The 14,797-nt window shown below is 50.3% G+C and overlaps 1 protein-coding gene across 1 annotated transcript in view; it reads right to left on the minus strand.

The window, feature by feature from the left end:
- Positions 1 to 3,227: 3,227 nt before the first annotated feature.
- Positions 3,228 to 14,797, minus strand: part of CTNNA1 (catenin alpha 1) — a 179,832-nt gene continuing 168,262 nt past the window's right edge. Inside the window, exons 12-18 of the mRNA XM_033181077.1 lie at positions 13,415 to 13,615; positions 12,710 to 12,861; positions 8,759 to 8,869; positions 7,506 to 7,687; positions 7,225 to 7,330; positions 5,489 to 5,623; positions 3,228 to 4,422 (exon numbers count right to left, since the gene is read on the minus strand). Of these exons, the coding sequence (XP_033036968.1) occupies positions 4,135 to 4,422; positions 5,489 to 5,623; positions 7,225 to 7,330; positions 7,506 to 7,687; positions 8,759 to 8,869; positions 12,710 to 12,861; positions 13,415 to 13,615 (1,175 nt within the window). The 3' untranslated portion in view covers positions 3,228 to 4,134. The remainder of the gene's footprint in view (positions 4,423 to 5,488; positions 5,624 to 7,224; positions 7,331 to 7,505; positions 7,688 to 8,758; positions 8,870 to 12,709; positions 12,862 to 13,414; positions 13,616 to 14,797) is intronic.

Below are 14,797 nucleotides of genomic sequence, written 5' to 3' on the forward strand. Positions count from 1 at the left end.
CGGTCCAGTGTGTTCTAAATGCACAAACCTGCATCTGTTCGCATCCTCCCCGGCCTGGCCCTGGAGAGCCGGTGGCTCAACACTGACCAGCAAGCCCCTGCTGGGCGTCACTGAACATGGAGAGGAGGATCCAGATGGGAGCACTGGAGCAACTCAGCATCAGGGGCCACGAGGAGAAGGAGCTGGTAAAGGAGATGAGGGACATGCATTGGTGAAGGGCAGGGAACCGTGGGAATCTAGAGAAGGTGTGACAGGGAGGGAGTGGACACTGGCATCACTGTTACTCAGAGGGCTCAGGAGGGATGGCCCAAAGCTGGGGGCCCTCGAGGAAGTGCGTCTCAAAGCCAGGTGGCGGAGCCGGCCACTTGCCGCCATGTGACTTCACCTCCCCGTCACTTCCTCAGCTGTGCAGCTGGAGGTGCAGCAATGGCCCTGACACCTCGGGTTGCACAGACGAAATGGGGTGACGAGGGTAAAGGCTAGACACAGGCTCTGAAGTGCCCAGCACATGGCAGCTCCTTCTCTCTTGCTTCTGTGGGGAGGTGGCCTTGTCCTGAGAGGAGGATGGAACAGTTTGGGGCTGGAAGCTGTGAGGATGAAGGCTGCAGAGTGAACTGTGTTCTTTGAAGGTGTTGCACAGGAGCCACAGGAACCCCTGCAGGACACTGAGCAGGCAGGGACCAGAACAGAGCCATCCTGGGAGAGGTGTGGGTGCCACTAGCCACAGAAGAGCAGGAGCTGTGTGCTGAGTGCAGGGAGTAGGTAGCAGCTCTGAGGGGCCACCAAGGCAAGGTGACAGGCTCGGGAGGCACAGTGGGGTGGAGGGATCTGGGACTCGGCTTTGGTCCTTGGCTCTGCTCCCCCAACCTTCCTCTAGAGAGGCATCAACAGGCCTGCTGAGAGCAGGGGCCCATCCTGGATGAGAAATCTCCAGATGCAGAGGGGAGGCAGTCCCCTTTGCAGATGGCACAGGGGCAGGAGTGAGCACACCGGAGGCTGCAGGAAGCCCCAAAGGCTCCACACGCATGCAGAGGCAGGTCCCCTCCTGCTTGGCCCAGCTCTGTCATGGTCTGTGAGGTGAGAGGAGGGGTCAGGACTTTGGGACAGGGCCTCTGCGCCTCAGACTTGGCTCTCCAGGCCCCTAGCACCTTCTCATTTGCCAGCGTTTTCCAACACCTTCTGACAGGTTGGTTTAAATCAATAATGGTCCTCATTGGTCAACTACTGTCTATCGAACACATGCCAGGCCCTGTGCCTCTGGTGAGGATGAGCAGAGCCAACACTGGCTGTTTCCCAAAGGTCAGTCCAGTGAGGGCTGCTTTCTCATTGTGGCACAAGGCTTTGTTTTGCTTTTTAAGAGAGACAAGGTTTTACCATGTTGCCCGGGCAGGTCCCGATCTCCTGGGCTCAAGCGATCCTCCCACCTCAGCCTTCCCAAGTGCTGGGACTACAGGCATGAGCCACCACACTTGGCCTGTTGGAGTCCTTTTTGATAAGGTGACTTGATGAGACAGGAAGGAAATGCTAAAGCCAGCACAGAGTGTCCCGGGGCAAGTGCATTCCAGGCCAGGAACCATAGGCGTGAAAGCTGAGGCAGGATGTGCTCGGCATGTTCAAGAACTTCAGGGACACCAGGGACAGATGCAGGATGGCAGAGAATGGTGATAGAAGAGGCCAGAGCTGGCAAGAGGCCTTTAGGACTCTGGCTTTTACTGAGGGACATGGAAGCTGCTGGAAGGTCTGAGCTCGGAATGACCTGAGCTAACCTGTCTTACAGGGACTACTTTGCCGTGGCAGACACTGGCAGGAAGGCTGGCTGTGGCCACCCACCACCGGGCACTGGCAACCTCGTCCTTTCCTTCCACAGTGGACCAGCCTTGGTCTGCGTGACCTGCAGAATACAGACGTGATGGGGAATCACTCTCCGTATCAGGTTTTAAGGGAACACCGTGACTTCCATCTGGCCGCCGCTCGCAGATCACTGCTCTGGGGAAGCCAGCTACCACCAAGCTGTGAGCTGCTTGTGGAAGGCGCCGTGCGGTGTGGAACTGAGGCCTTCTGTCAATAGCCACGCGAGTGAGCCTGGAAGCAAATCCTCGCCAGGTCAAGCCCTCAGAGATGGCAGCCTTAGCTGGCATCTTGGCCACTTCATGAGACCCCAAGTCAGAACCATCCAGCTGAGCTGCTCCCAGATTCTTGACCTTCAGGAGCCATGTGAGGTTGCTTTAGCTGCAACTTGCTACACAGCAATAACAGCAGGATGGCTTAGGCCAGGTGGTAACAGGTAAATTATGCATAATTTTAAAGATCAGAATTTTGATTTCTTGTCACTAGAAGCCCATTGCACTATAGAACCACCTAAGAATTTTGATTTTGAGGCATTTGGCATAGAGGAAGGAGGGGAAGGGCAGTGACATGGGGAAAACGGTATGATACGAGGATATGGGGATGGGCGGTGGCGAGTAGGTGGCAAGCAGTTTGGACAGGTCAAGTCTGAGATTCATTAGACATCCGAATGGAGCGTGAGGCAGCAGTCGGTTATAAAAGCCAGGCTCTGGGGCGAAGTCGGCATTTGGATGTCTTTACGTGCGAGATTCTGGCTGAGCTCAGGAGGGTGGGCACAGACACACCCTCTCAGCCCCAGGAGAGGAGAAGGAGCCCCCATTAAGGCAGGCAGAACCTGAGTGGGGTGTCCTGGAAGCCGAGTTAGCAGCGTTCAGGAGTCCTTGTCCTCCTCCTCCCCACCACACCCCCAGGCAGCTTGCATAATGAGGTCTGAAGACCACTGTCAGTGTCACTGGCAGTGGAAGGCAGTCGCCCTGACGAGGGGAGGTGGAGGGAGCAAGGCGACAGCCGGCTGGGAGTGAGGAAGGATCATGGGGTTAAGGGGTTTTCATCTCGAAGGCCGCTATCATAGGTGTGTGTGTGCTGACAAGAACGATGCAGGAGAGGGGACATTTATAATGAAGACAGGGATGCCTCCGAGGTTGACATGAACCTCAAGGAATGGACATGTGAACTCCCAAGGTGGGGGTGCAGGGTGGGGCACTCAATAGGACAAGGGGCATGGCCCTCCCTGATGGGCTGGCATGAGCCGTGCAGCCTAGAGCCACAGTCTCCCTTCCAGGCATCCCCATCCTGGAAGAGAGGGACACTGGGAGGGCCCAGAGCACCACAGATGCTGTGAGCACTTGAAGGACGAGATGACGACTTTGGCCTCTTGGATGTAGTGGTTTCATAGTGGACTTTATTGGGAAAAGTTAGTGTAAAAAACATTCAAATTTGTAAAATTTATATAAGATGGTAAGTTACGCCTTATAGTTACAGCAATCACTATAGTGATCACAAATAAGGTAAAGTCTAAATTACTGCCTTAGCAAGCACTGCTTTGTCAGGTTTTCTGCTGCAAGCCCAAGGCGGGAAACACTGCAGTTATTAGAAGTGAGCCCAGTGATGAATTTGCATTTGAAGCTGGAAGAAAGAGGAGAAAAGTGTGTTCTGATTACGACACTGTAGCCTAAAAAAAGCAACTTTACTAATGTCCTGCAGCAGCGTACATTAGTAATTGTAACCATGCATTTAAATTCTCATTTCATGTCATAGAGTAATCAGTTTTCTTCATAATACGTTTTACTGAGTTTGTTCCTCTAAAGACCTTTCTGGGAACATTCCTTTTCCAGGGACTGCTTCCTGAGATGCCCAGGTTGCTTACCACAGGTCATCTTTGGTCATTTAAAAGCAGTCAAGCTGTCTGGACTGCACCCTCTCAACTGAGGTTGAGCCAAATTCTCTTCTCTCAAACCCTAATGCCGCCCTCACTAAGAGAATGGGCATCTCGGCTTGCTCAGAGCATTACTAACAAGCTAATGTGGGATTCTCTTTGGTTATGGAATTTTTACTTTTATTTAAGCATATAAAAAAAATACAGCTAGAAGTAGGCTCCTGCATTCTAAAAGCATTTTTAATCAACTTAAACTACGTTCTTGGAAAATTCACCACCTGGACTGGTTCACAGTCTGCCTATTTCCCTGTGGAATCTAACATCAGTGTTGTATTTAGCAAATTCATTTGAGTGATGAACAGTGACTGATCTTGAGGAGCCCAGAGGGGTGGCGGCAGCTGGCCTGGGCAGACTTAGATGCTGTCCATGGCTTTGAACTCGCTGAGGGCCTGCACCGGGTTCACATGCTTCTTCTGAGATGCCCGTTTAATCTTGGTCTGCGTCTCATCCTGTTTCTCTCTCTTCACCAAGGGCTTTTTCTCTGGTGCCTTCATCTTCCATGACACAGCAGGAAGGTTGAGGGAAGCCATACCCTGCGACTTTTGGTATTTGGTGGAGGCGACGTAGGATGCCTTCACTGTCTGCACCACAGCATTCATCAAGTTCTTGGCTGCCTGGATCAGGGACATGGCGCTGTCCACCTACGAGGCAGACAGGGGTGGTGAGAAGCACAGGCCTGCCCTCCAGCATCGTGGACATAGGTGGGCTGTGCCTGAAGCGGGGGCCCCTACTCCTCTGCAAGACCAGGGCCTGGGCGGGTCGCAGAGGATTGGGCAGCAGCCTGTTGCTGAGGAACACCCTCAACAGCTGCTCTTATCTAAATAGCCTGGAAGCACCTGCCCTCAGACCCTTTGAAGAAGCCATGAGGCAGCCTCGCCTTGCTCGCCCCCACCCTCCAGCAAGTGTTTATTCACTCAGAGCGGAAGCCACTGTGAGTGATCCCAGAGCTACAAGCACGTGGGGGAGGAGAAGCAGGAATTGAGACAGGGACGTTTATGGCAAAGCAGATGAGCAAATGGTCTCAATATGTTCAATATAAGAAGTGTTTCTTTTAAAGGAAATTTAATGGGATTAAAAAAAGCCACGGAGGCTCGGTGGACCCCAGTCCACTCAGCAAACCTCCTTCCCCTGCCCTAGGTGAGAAAGGCCTCAGAACTGTGACCTGACAAAAAGAAAGAGATGCTACCCGAGCACTCTGAGGGGTGAAGGGCTTTCGAGAAAGCCTCCTATCGATGTCTACTCTTAATTCCTCTCTGGGGGAAGAAAAGGAAGTTTCGTTTTGTTTTGAGACAGAGTCTTGCCCTGTCGCCCAGACTGGAGTGCAGTGGTGCCATCTCAGCTCACTGCAACCTCTGTCTCCCAGGCTCAAGCAATTCTTGTGTCTCAGCCTCCCAAGCAGCTGGGACTTACAAGCACCTGCTACCACGCCCGGTCCCAAGGAAGATTTTTAAAAGTTTGTTTCCCAGTGAGTGGCCAGCAAAGGGGAGGTGGCCAGCCTTTCAGCCCTTGAAGTGGCCCGCCCGTGTCACAGTTCTACAGGGAACAGATGATGGACAGACCTTGGTCTGCGGAGGCTGGGACAGGACTTGGGGTTTCTGCTCAGCACACATTCCCAGGGCAGGTGTGTATGTGGATAGGAAGTGACTTCATTTCTGACAAGGGTCAGCACGTTCCCACTGGCCCTCTTTTTTCTCAGCTAGTGCTTACCCCAGAGACAACGAGCTCCCCGCCGAGATTCTGCACCTCGGCCTTGACCTTGCTACAGATGTTGAGCTGGTGGCAGTAGAGGGCGATGCGTTGCAGGTAGGCCAGCAGGTCCTGCTTGCAAGCCGAGTCTGGGCACTGAAGGGAGAGCAGGCTTAGCACCAAGCACCCTGGCCTGGACCAAGCACCTCCCACCCTATGGGTGTTTCTTAAAGGTTCAGCGTGGCACTCACATGCTTCCTGTCCTCTTGCTGGAGCAAAATCACCCAATTACCTGAGGCAGTCACAGCCCTTGCCTACACTCTGCTTGGAGATGGAGGCAGGTGAGCTGATGGAAGTCGTTCATGGGACCCTGGCTGCGCCGCACGGCACTGGTTGTACAGCCAAGGCCTTCTGAGCCTTCCGCTGACTTCCCTCCCGTGACAGCAGGGAAACCACCCTGGCCAAGGATCCCCTCACCCCACATGGCAGGGTGGAGGCCCGTGCTCCTCAAGGTGAGAACAAGCTGGCTCAGCAAGTAGGAGCCTGGCTACGGAGAAAAGTCCAGATGTTTTGAGCTAAGTAAACAAACAGTTCTGCTCCGAAGCACTTTGCGTTATTAAGGCCTGATGACAAAAGCCACTCACTGCAGGCTGAGGTGGAGGATAAATGAGTAAAGCAAAGCAAGAAAAAAAGCAGTCGGGGATGGTCAAAGAGAAAAGGGCGGCCCCTGCCCAGTTCCTGTCTCTCCCCATATCTCAGGGTTTTAGAGGCTCCCAGATTAGGACCAGCCTAGAAAGCTTTACCCAAAGGAAGAAACAGAGCACCTCTCAAGTGTTCATAGCAAGCAAAGTACACCACAGAGACTGGTATGAACTGAAACCCTGCAGACCATACTGGAGATGAGCTGTATTCTAAGTAGTTATGGAAGCAGGGCAGCCATGTGATTTGCATTTTCAGATGACAGTACTGGCAGCTGGATGCAGAAGGAAGTGGAGAGAGGAAAGAATAGGAAATCAGGAGCAGCCACAGTAGTCCAAGTGGCTATGGAGCTCTGCAGACAAGACAAGACTGGTTTGTGTTGAGATACATTTGGCTAATGGAAGTAATAGGCCCTATTACCGATTGTGTGGGAGTCAAGGATGCCTTTACAATCTTTGGCTTGAGTAAGGAGGGACGTCTCACACATCCTGTGGCCTAGATGAGGCTGAGAGTTTGGATATTTCAGGGAAGATGGTGGGGAGGTTTGTTAACTACAGAGAAAAACTATAACTGAGAAAGAGCTTCTCTTGATCAGGCTTAAAACACCAAATGAAACGTATTGTACAATTTCCAGGTGATAGGAACCATATTTTTGTACCTATCAGTGTGAGGGAATAGGGGGATGACGGCAGGGTGACTGAGAGCCACAGTGCTGAGGATGAAGAAACCTGGCCCCAGCTGGGCACACCAGCCTTCCACAGCACTGGCCACATGGCTTCTGGCTGCCCTCGGCCCCTGCCCAGAGGGGAGAGAGGGAACTGAGACATAATAGACAACAGCAGAGGTTAATTTGGCTACAAGTGATGGAAGATTATTCCAGGACATCCACATCTGCTCTGGAGAATCCTTACGAATCTATGATGGGATGAATAAGAACCATTTTTAGAGACGGGCGGCAAAAGTGCTGTGGCCCATGAAACTTACCCTGAATGGACCAGGCTGGGCTGCCTGAGTCCCAGAAGGAGCTTGGAGACCCACCTGGCAGGTCTGTCACTTACGTAATCTGCGATGGTCCGGCCAAGCCTGTCCATCCTGGATCCTGCCTCAGCAATTTTCTTGGCAGCACTGATGACATCTGATGTATTTTTGAGTGGTCCTTTACCTCTGAGAAGAGAGAACAAGGATCATTGTATGTGAAACCCCTCACAGTTGGAGATGAGTAGAAAACAGAAGATGTCCACAAAGCCCCGTGGCTTGGGCTGTCTGAGCTGCTGTGCAGGTGACCTGTAGGGAAAAAAGTGGCCCCTGTACAGCCTGGTGGGGCCAGGGTGCTGCTCACCGGGTAAAGTCAGTCATCTCCATCATAATCATGCACATCTGCTTGGCTAGCACAATGATGTCATTGCCACTGTCATCCCATTTGGACACTTCAGCATCCAGCTTGCTCTTTTCTTCCTGGAAGCTGGCCACCTGTTCCGCAATCTTTGCTTTTTGCTCCTGGGGAAGCTGAGCCATGATCGCCTGTGATCAGAAGCACAAAGAGCTCTTACATAAAAAGAATATGAAGTTCTCAGAGTGCATTAGCCAAGAATATTTCCAACAGGCAATCTATGGCATAGGTAGGATAATGCTTTAACAGATTTCACTTTGCCCAAAGGGCTATTTCTCTCATTTTTTGCAGACACTTACAGCAGCCTGAATTTCCGACCCACTTTCGAGCACAAGTTTTAGTGTGGAAGCCAACAGCAAGGGGTGGAAGGCTAATGCGGAAGCTTTGGAATCACAACTGTGCAGGGACAGAACCTGCTTATTAATTCTTTAATAAATACAAGAAATGAGAGAAGGGGTTGAACCCTGGTGGACATTTCCAGCTATTCAAGGTGAACTGAAAGTGGCTTTAGAATGTACACCTGAAGAAAGAGGGCTAAGCACTAAGGCCATACTCGAGCAGCACCTGGAGGCCTGCTGCCCACCTCCAGCCCACAGACCTATGGCTGAAGCTCCTCCCTCTCAGCTTCCCAAAGTGCTCATGACGGAGCAGGACATAAGGCAGGGATGTGCTCGCTGTTCACGACAGATTTCCAAGGAGTGAAATCAAAGACTCCTTAGAAATATTTCTTGGCATCCTCCCCAAAACATAAATGCTATTGATTGAAGATTTAATGACTCAAATGAATGCAATGGCTCTGACTGGCTTTCTTGAATGTACCACTGTTATTTTTTTAAACCCATGAATAATTAAATAGTTCATACCCATGGTATCATTGAGATGGCCAAAGGCAGCAATCTTTTTCAAATTTCACGATCCTTTCAACAAACACTGCATTGACTAAATTTCAGCCCTTTCCTGACCCAGGGCTCTATCATAAACCAAAGCCCCAGGGCACTGAAGAGGAGGCCCAGGACCTGGTCTGTCTCTAGCTGAGGAGGCTACAAGTGACTAGCAGGTGCCACAACTTAGTTTAACTTCAGTCTACGGCCAGACAGAGAGAAATGGTGTTCTGAATACTGAGGGTGTTTTCCTGGAAACGAGAAAGGGGACAGGGAAGGTCGGCAGCACAAGCTGAACTGCCCCACGGAGCGCTTCCTTACCCGGGCACTCTGGCCAGCTATCAGCTGATCGTCTTCTGTCTGGACGCTTGTCCTACTTCTGACATCGAAATCTTCTGTCTCAAAGTCAGAGTCATCCAACTCCTCAGGGGTCTGCCACCAAGACAGAGATCACAAGTCAGACACATCTCTGGGCCATGGGCCACCAGCCCCCAGCCACCCTGAGCCTCTTGGCCAGGTGCACGGAGGCCCAGAATTCTGGATTTTAATGTGCAGTATTCTGAACAGTATGACGAATAAAGTCAAAATCACTCAGCATTTGTCTCGAACCTCTGCTTCACTGGTGCACGCGCTGGGCTGCCTGGCCCACAGCAGGCCTGCGCTGGCTTCACTGTGTGTGAGGCCCAATGGCTATCACTGAGTCAATTCACTATTTCTTTGTAAGACATAAGGTTGTTTTTTTCCCCTTGAGACAGAGTCTCCCTCTGTCACCCAGGCTGGAGTGCAGTGGCGTGATCTTGGAATCAATGCAACCTCCATCTCCCGGGTTCAAGTGATTCACCTGCCTCAGCCTACGAGTGGCTGGGATTAGAGGCAACACGCCACCATGCCCGGCTAATTTTTGTATTTTTAGTAGAGACGGGGTTTCTCCATCCTGACCAGGCTGGTCTTGAACTTCTGACCTCGGGTGATCCACCCCTGCCTTGGGCTCCCAAAATGCTGGGTGGGTTTACAGGCATGAACCACCGTGCCCGGTGACGTAAGGTTTTTACTTCCCCAACACCTGTATTTTAAGACAAAGATGAGAACTGTCCTGGGTAGAAAAGGTACTGACTTAAAAATAGAGGTGTTTTGTATAATATTAAGCAGATCTGTTTAACTTTCCTACTTTATGACAAAAAGAAAATTAAATAACTGAGCCTTCTGTTAGGGTACCAAGGCTGCTTGGAGGAGTAAAAATAGGCAATTTTAAAGTATTCTTTTGACTTTCATCAAAAGAAAAGAGGGGAGAATATGACAGGTAAGGGCTGAGTAAATACCCAAGGGACTGATTACTGGTCCTAGCTCTTTGCTTTAATTATGAAATAAAATTCTTATTTTGTACCAACTACCAGCCTCTCACGATTAGCTACTGACTTGAAACATAATGTTGTCCTCTGGCAGTTATCAGTAAGGGGGCAGCAGGCAGAACAGCTGGGGTTGGCGCTCAGCCCAGCCGGCTGGCCTGTGACAGGAGGGCAGTGAGGCGAGTCCCTCATCTGTACCAGGACCTAGTCCAAGCGCAGCCCAAGGACTTGCTGTGAGGTTCAAACAAGAAGATATGCAAGAAACATTCTGGAGTCACCAAGAGCGTGCTGCGCAAAGGCTGGGCCTGTCCCTTGATGAGGTGAGAAGAGTGGATGCTCACGCAGGTGGCACCAGACGGCATGTCCGCGTGACGTCCTGGAGGCCGATGGACTTGGTGACACAAAACACGATGCCAGCACTGACGGTTTTAATGCTGCAGTCACACATGCCTTCGGGACTGGCATGCAATCAATCAGTTAAGGGGCTTTTCAAAGGACCACCTCCTAACATCATCTCTGCCTTCCCAGGACCCCATCGCAGACCCAAGAACCGTTCTTGCAAAGAAAACCGAGTACTCTCATTCATTCATTCATTCATTCATTCATTCATTCATTCAATTCATTCATTCTCTCTCTGCCAAGCATTCTGGGCCCTAGAGATACAAAGTGACAGACAGATAAAAATTCCTCTCATGCATATTGTAATGGAAGAAATGGCAACAAAGTAAGCAAATGAATTATATGACACATCAAAAGTGACCAGTGTATAAAGAAAGCAGAGAGGAATAAAGGGAGATTTTAATTCCATATGGGTGTTTGGAAAAGTCTGATGAGAAGGTGCTCTCAAGGAGGGGGAAGGCGGGGCGGGCGGCAGCATTGAGACTGTGGGGAAGGGGCGTTGGCCCAGGGAACTGAGTGAATAGCAAGGAGGCCACAGAAGGGGGGCTTAGCTCACTGCCCCTATGTCACCAGCTTGCCTGGAACCGCATGAGCACAAGGGGAGATAAGCAGGAGATGAGGTTGGAGAAGCGACAGGTTCTAGTCCTAGAAAGCCTTGTAGGCCAGCATAAAGAATGAGTGACGTGGCTGCCTGTGGAGAGGATGGCGCAGAGGATAACATGATCTGACGGAAGCTTAGAGAAATCGCTCTGGCTGCCCTGTGGCTCATGAGACTGTAGGCACCCAGGATGGGAACGGGGAACCAGCTGAGTGGCACCTGCATGAACCCAGGTGAGAGGTGCAGGTGGCATGGACGAGGGTGAGAACATGTTCAGGTTCTCTACTGTGAAGGGAGAGCCAAAAGTATTCACAGATAAAGCAGATGTGAGGTATGGGACAAAAGGGAAATAAAAGATCCGAGGTCTGCGAATGAGCCAGGGAAGACGGAGTCACTATCAACATGTGCTGCCTGGGTGGAGCTCACTGAGAGGGAGGAGGCAAGGTGCACAGGCAAGTGTGGAACTTAGGAGAGTCGGCCTCTAGACAGGACTCTGAAGAGGCCAAGGACTTCCCAGCAGGCCACACCCATGTTTCACAGGCTGAGGAGATGGGGAGAAACCAGCCAAGGAGACTGAGAAGGGGTGTGGGTCAAGAGATTTTTTTCCCCTTAAAAATGGGAGAATCATCATAGGCTTGGGGAAAGGTACAGAAGGCAGGGGGTGAAGAAGCTGGGACCCCAGTACAAGGACATGCAAGGGACGGCCTCGGCCAGAAGCACCCATAGCGATGCCCATAGTCCTAGGAGGAAGGCAGAGCACACGGGCATGGATGCAGTGGGGTGGCCGTACTAACTGCCTCAGTATCTTCAATGAAATCGGCAAGAGGGCCAAATAGGACAGGGGCACAGAGGTGGGTGGTTGGACGGGCACCTGTTGCAGGGCAGCAAGGGCCCACAAATGGCCGCGGCTTCTGCGGCTCCATGGGCGTGGCTGTGGCCACCTGCACGGTGCTCAGGAGAGCAGGATCTTGCTAAGACTGCACCTTGCAAGGCAAGTGTAAGGAAACAGCAGGGCAGAGGAGTAAGAATATTCAACTATGGACTCGAAGCTGAAAAAGGACTGAACCAAGGACACAAGGGGCTGAGTGAGTGTCAAACGGGGAGGACCAACTGACTGAAGGCCCAACAGTGGACTCAAAGGCTTGCTGGCGTTTGCAGGACTCAAGGGCGCAACCTCAACAATAGAACCGGGCGGCTGGGGATGACAAAGACAATGGCAGGCAGTGACAAAAGCTGAGGTACAGCTATGGCCATGAGGCTGAGGTGGAGGAGGACAAGACATCAAGAAACTGAGATGCCCAGGGACTGGAAGGATGATTCTTGAATGAAGATAGGAATAGTGTCAGAGAGCAGGACGGTAAGCCGGGAGCTCAACCACAGACGCCGCAGAGGCCCCTTTCTCCTCTGCCCTTGCTACAGGCCCTCCAGGCATTCTGGCTATGGGGAAAGGGGCTCAGCACTTGGCCATGAGCCTAGGAGCATCACCTGGGGCTGCTTCTCCCCCCAACACCCTGGGGTTCCATCATCCTGTCTGCCTGCAGCCCCTCTGAAGAGAGGGGCACTCCATGTGAACAGTAACTTGAATCTGTATTACAAAAAGACTTCCTTCTCTGATACTAGCTTGAGAACCATTATTTTCTATAATTTCCTGCCTAACTCAAACTGAAGCCTCATGTTGTAGAGACTGTTTGTCCTAAATTAAATCGTCAACTCAGGCTAGCTCCTCTTCTTGGCCCAAGTTTGGGCTCTAACTTGCAACTAACAGTCATTTTAGACAACATAATTAAATATATCTCATTCTAACAGCTTTTAGATTCATGGTTTTAATATACTGCTACCGCATCTGCCGAGTTCTAGAATGACGCATTACTCAAGTTTAGCAAATGATAAGAAAGAAGCTGTTAAGACGTCTGAAATGCAGTTACTCACCCTTATCATCAGCACTGCTTTCCTGATGTCCCGGATGCCATCATATACCAGGCGGGAGGCATCGATAAACTCATTCTCATCCATTGGCTGGGCAGGGTCCGAGCTGAGGGCTTCCACGGCCGCCTCTACTTGCTCAGTAAAACGTGGCATGACTGTGGAGAAAGAGGCACAGCAGATGTCCTGGTACGCAGGTAGCGTCATTCCCCTGACCCTCCCTGAATCACTCGGCTAGACAGAAAGAGGTGAGGCTTATGATGAAGAGCCTCTGCTTCTACCTATGTGAGGAGTATTTATGGTTGAAATAAATTAAATGCAGTATTTTACAACGACTCAAATCATCTTTTTCTCTGCAACAGAGGGATTGGATGGTTGAGAACTTGGAAGTGAGACTAACTTGAAGCCTTGCTTAAGAATGGGACCTACCTTAATTTAGTCTTTACTCACTAATAGGAGATTAAACTCAGAAATTCATCTTAAATAGTGGTTTAGAATTAGTCCCGTGATTACTCATGAGATACACATGAAGAAAATACGCTTGTGAGGCCTGAATTTGGCTATGACCAACTTCTCAGGAGCCTAATGTGCCATGAGACCAAATCTGAGTTCCCTACTCCTCCTTCCTCACCACAGGGCTGGGCTAATCGGGTGGCCTGCCCTACTCAGGTTGCGGCGTGTGCGAGCACTGAAAAGCTAGAGTTCCCGTACCTGTGTTGGAGAGAAGCTTAGTGGCTTCCAGAACCTTCTCTGTGTAGACTCCTGGCTCATAGTTGTCCATCTCTGAGGTGACTACGTGAATGACCCGGGCTGCCCGGCCTCGAATTGCACCAGCTGTGCGGTCCAGGCCATCCACATCCTTCTCCTGGAGAGCAATGACACATTTGTTCACATCTTCCAAAATGTGATTCTCTGGAGAACAAGCAAAAAGCTGAATGAGGAAGGAGGCCTTCTATGAGAAGGTGGTAACTGTAAGCTGGCATCTATCATTTATTGTTTGCTTGGTGCCAGCCACAGTGCTGAAAGCTTTACATATATTTTCATTGGAGAGACCAGTGACTAGTGACAGAGACAAACTAAACCTGTTATCACCCTCAAGAATAACAATCTTCATTCCAGGCTTTAAAAACAAAACAAAATAAAAAAACAGGAGACATGCCCATCTTTGAGACACAGTTAGTTGTTCTGTAAGCCTGGCAGAAAATCATAGAAGCATCAATAACTTCTCTTCCTCTAGCTTCACTGACCCTATGTCCCAAATAAAGGAAAGGCTAAATTAGAACAAAAGTCCACTGTCCCCTCTTCCCTCTCCTTCCAGGAGATGCTGATGATATTCAGACAATCTACCAAGAAGCCAGTACAGCCCAGGGGAAGGAGAAGGTGCTGGAAAGCAGGTTGAAGCCTCCTCTAGAGGAGCCTGAGGCATGACTTGAACTATTTAATAACCCTCTTCATGGCACACAGATGGGCTTATTGTGATATTTGAAGGGTCCCTAGAGGTGAAAACCCCTGACTCCTATGAAGCTGATGGGTGGCTCCTAACAGTCACACAGCTGAATTTGGGCAACACACCAAAACTACTTTACCTCAAAGGAAAAAGCCTGACACCATAAATTTTTAGGAACCCCACCACAAAGGGTTTGCTCAAACTCATCTATAACAACGTGGAAGCAAACCAAGAGAAGAGTAGATAAGTGAATTATGGGAACTATGCAGCCATTCAAGTGCAGATCTGGAGGCTGAGGCAGGAGGATGGCTTGAACCCAGGAGGCAGAGGTTGCAGTGAGCCGAGATTACGCCACTGCACTCCAGCCTGGGCAACACAGTGAGACTCCATCTCAAAAAACAAAAACCAAAACAAACAAAAAATACCTTTCCAGAGAAGGCCAGGAAATAGTAAGAATTCTTATTAGAGAAGGGAAAACTAAATTACTGCAATATATTTAAGACCATATTTTGGTCTCTATTAATTATAGATTATGAGACTTGCCAGGGTTTATACCAATGAACTAATGAAAGAGTAAACATATTAAACTTCTAACATAAACACATTTTAAGAGGGATATTTAAACCAATTACAAGAATAAATGGATT

This window comes from Trachypithecus francoisi, unplaced genomic scaffold, assembly GCF_009764315.1.
Source record: "Trachypithecus francoisi isolate TF-2019V2 unplaced genomic scaffold, Tfra_2.0 Lachesis_group2, whole genome shotgun sequence".
NCBI lineage: Eukaryota > Metazoa > Chordata > Mammalia > Primates > Cercopithecidae > Trachypithecus > Trachypithecus francoisi.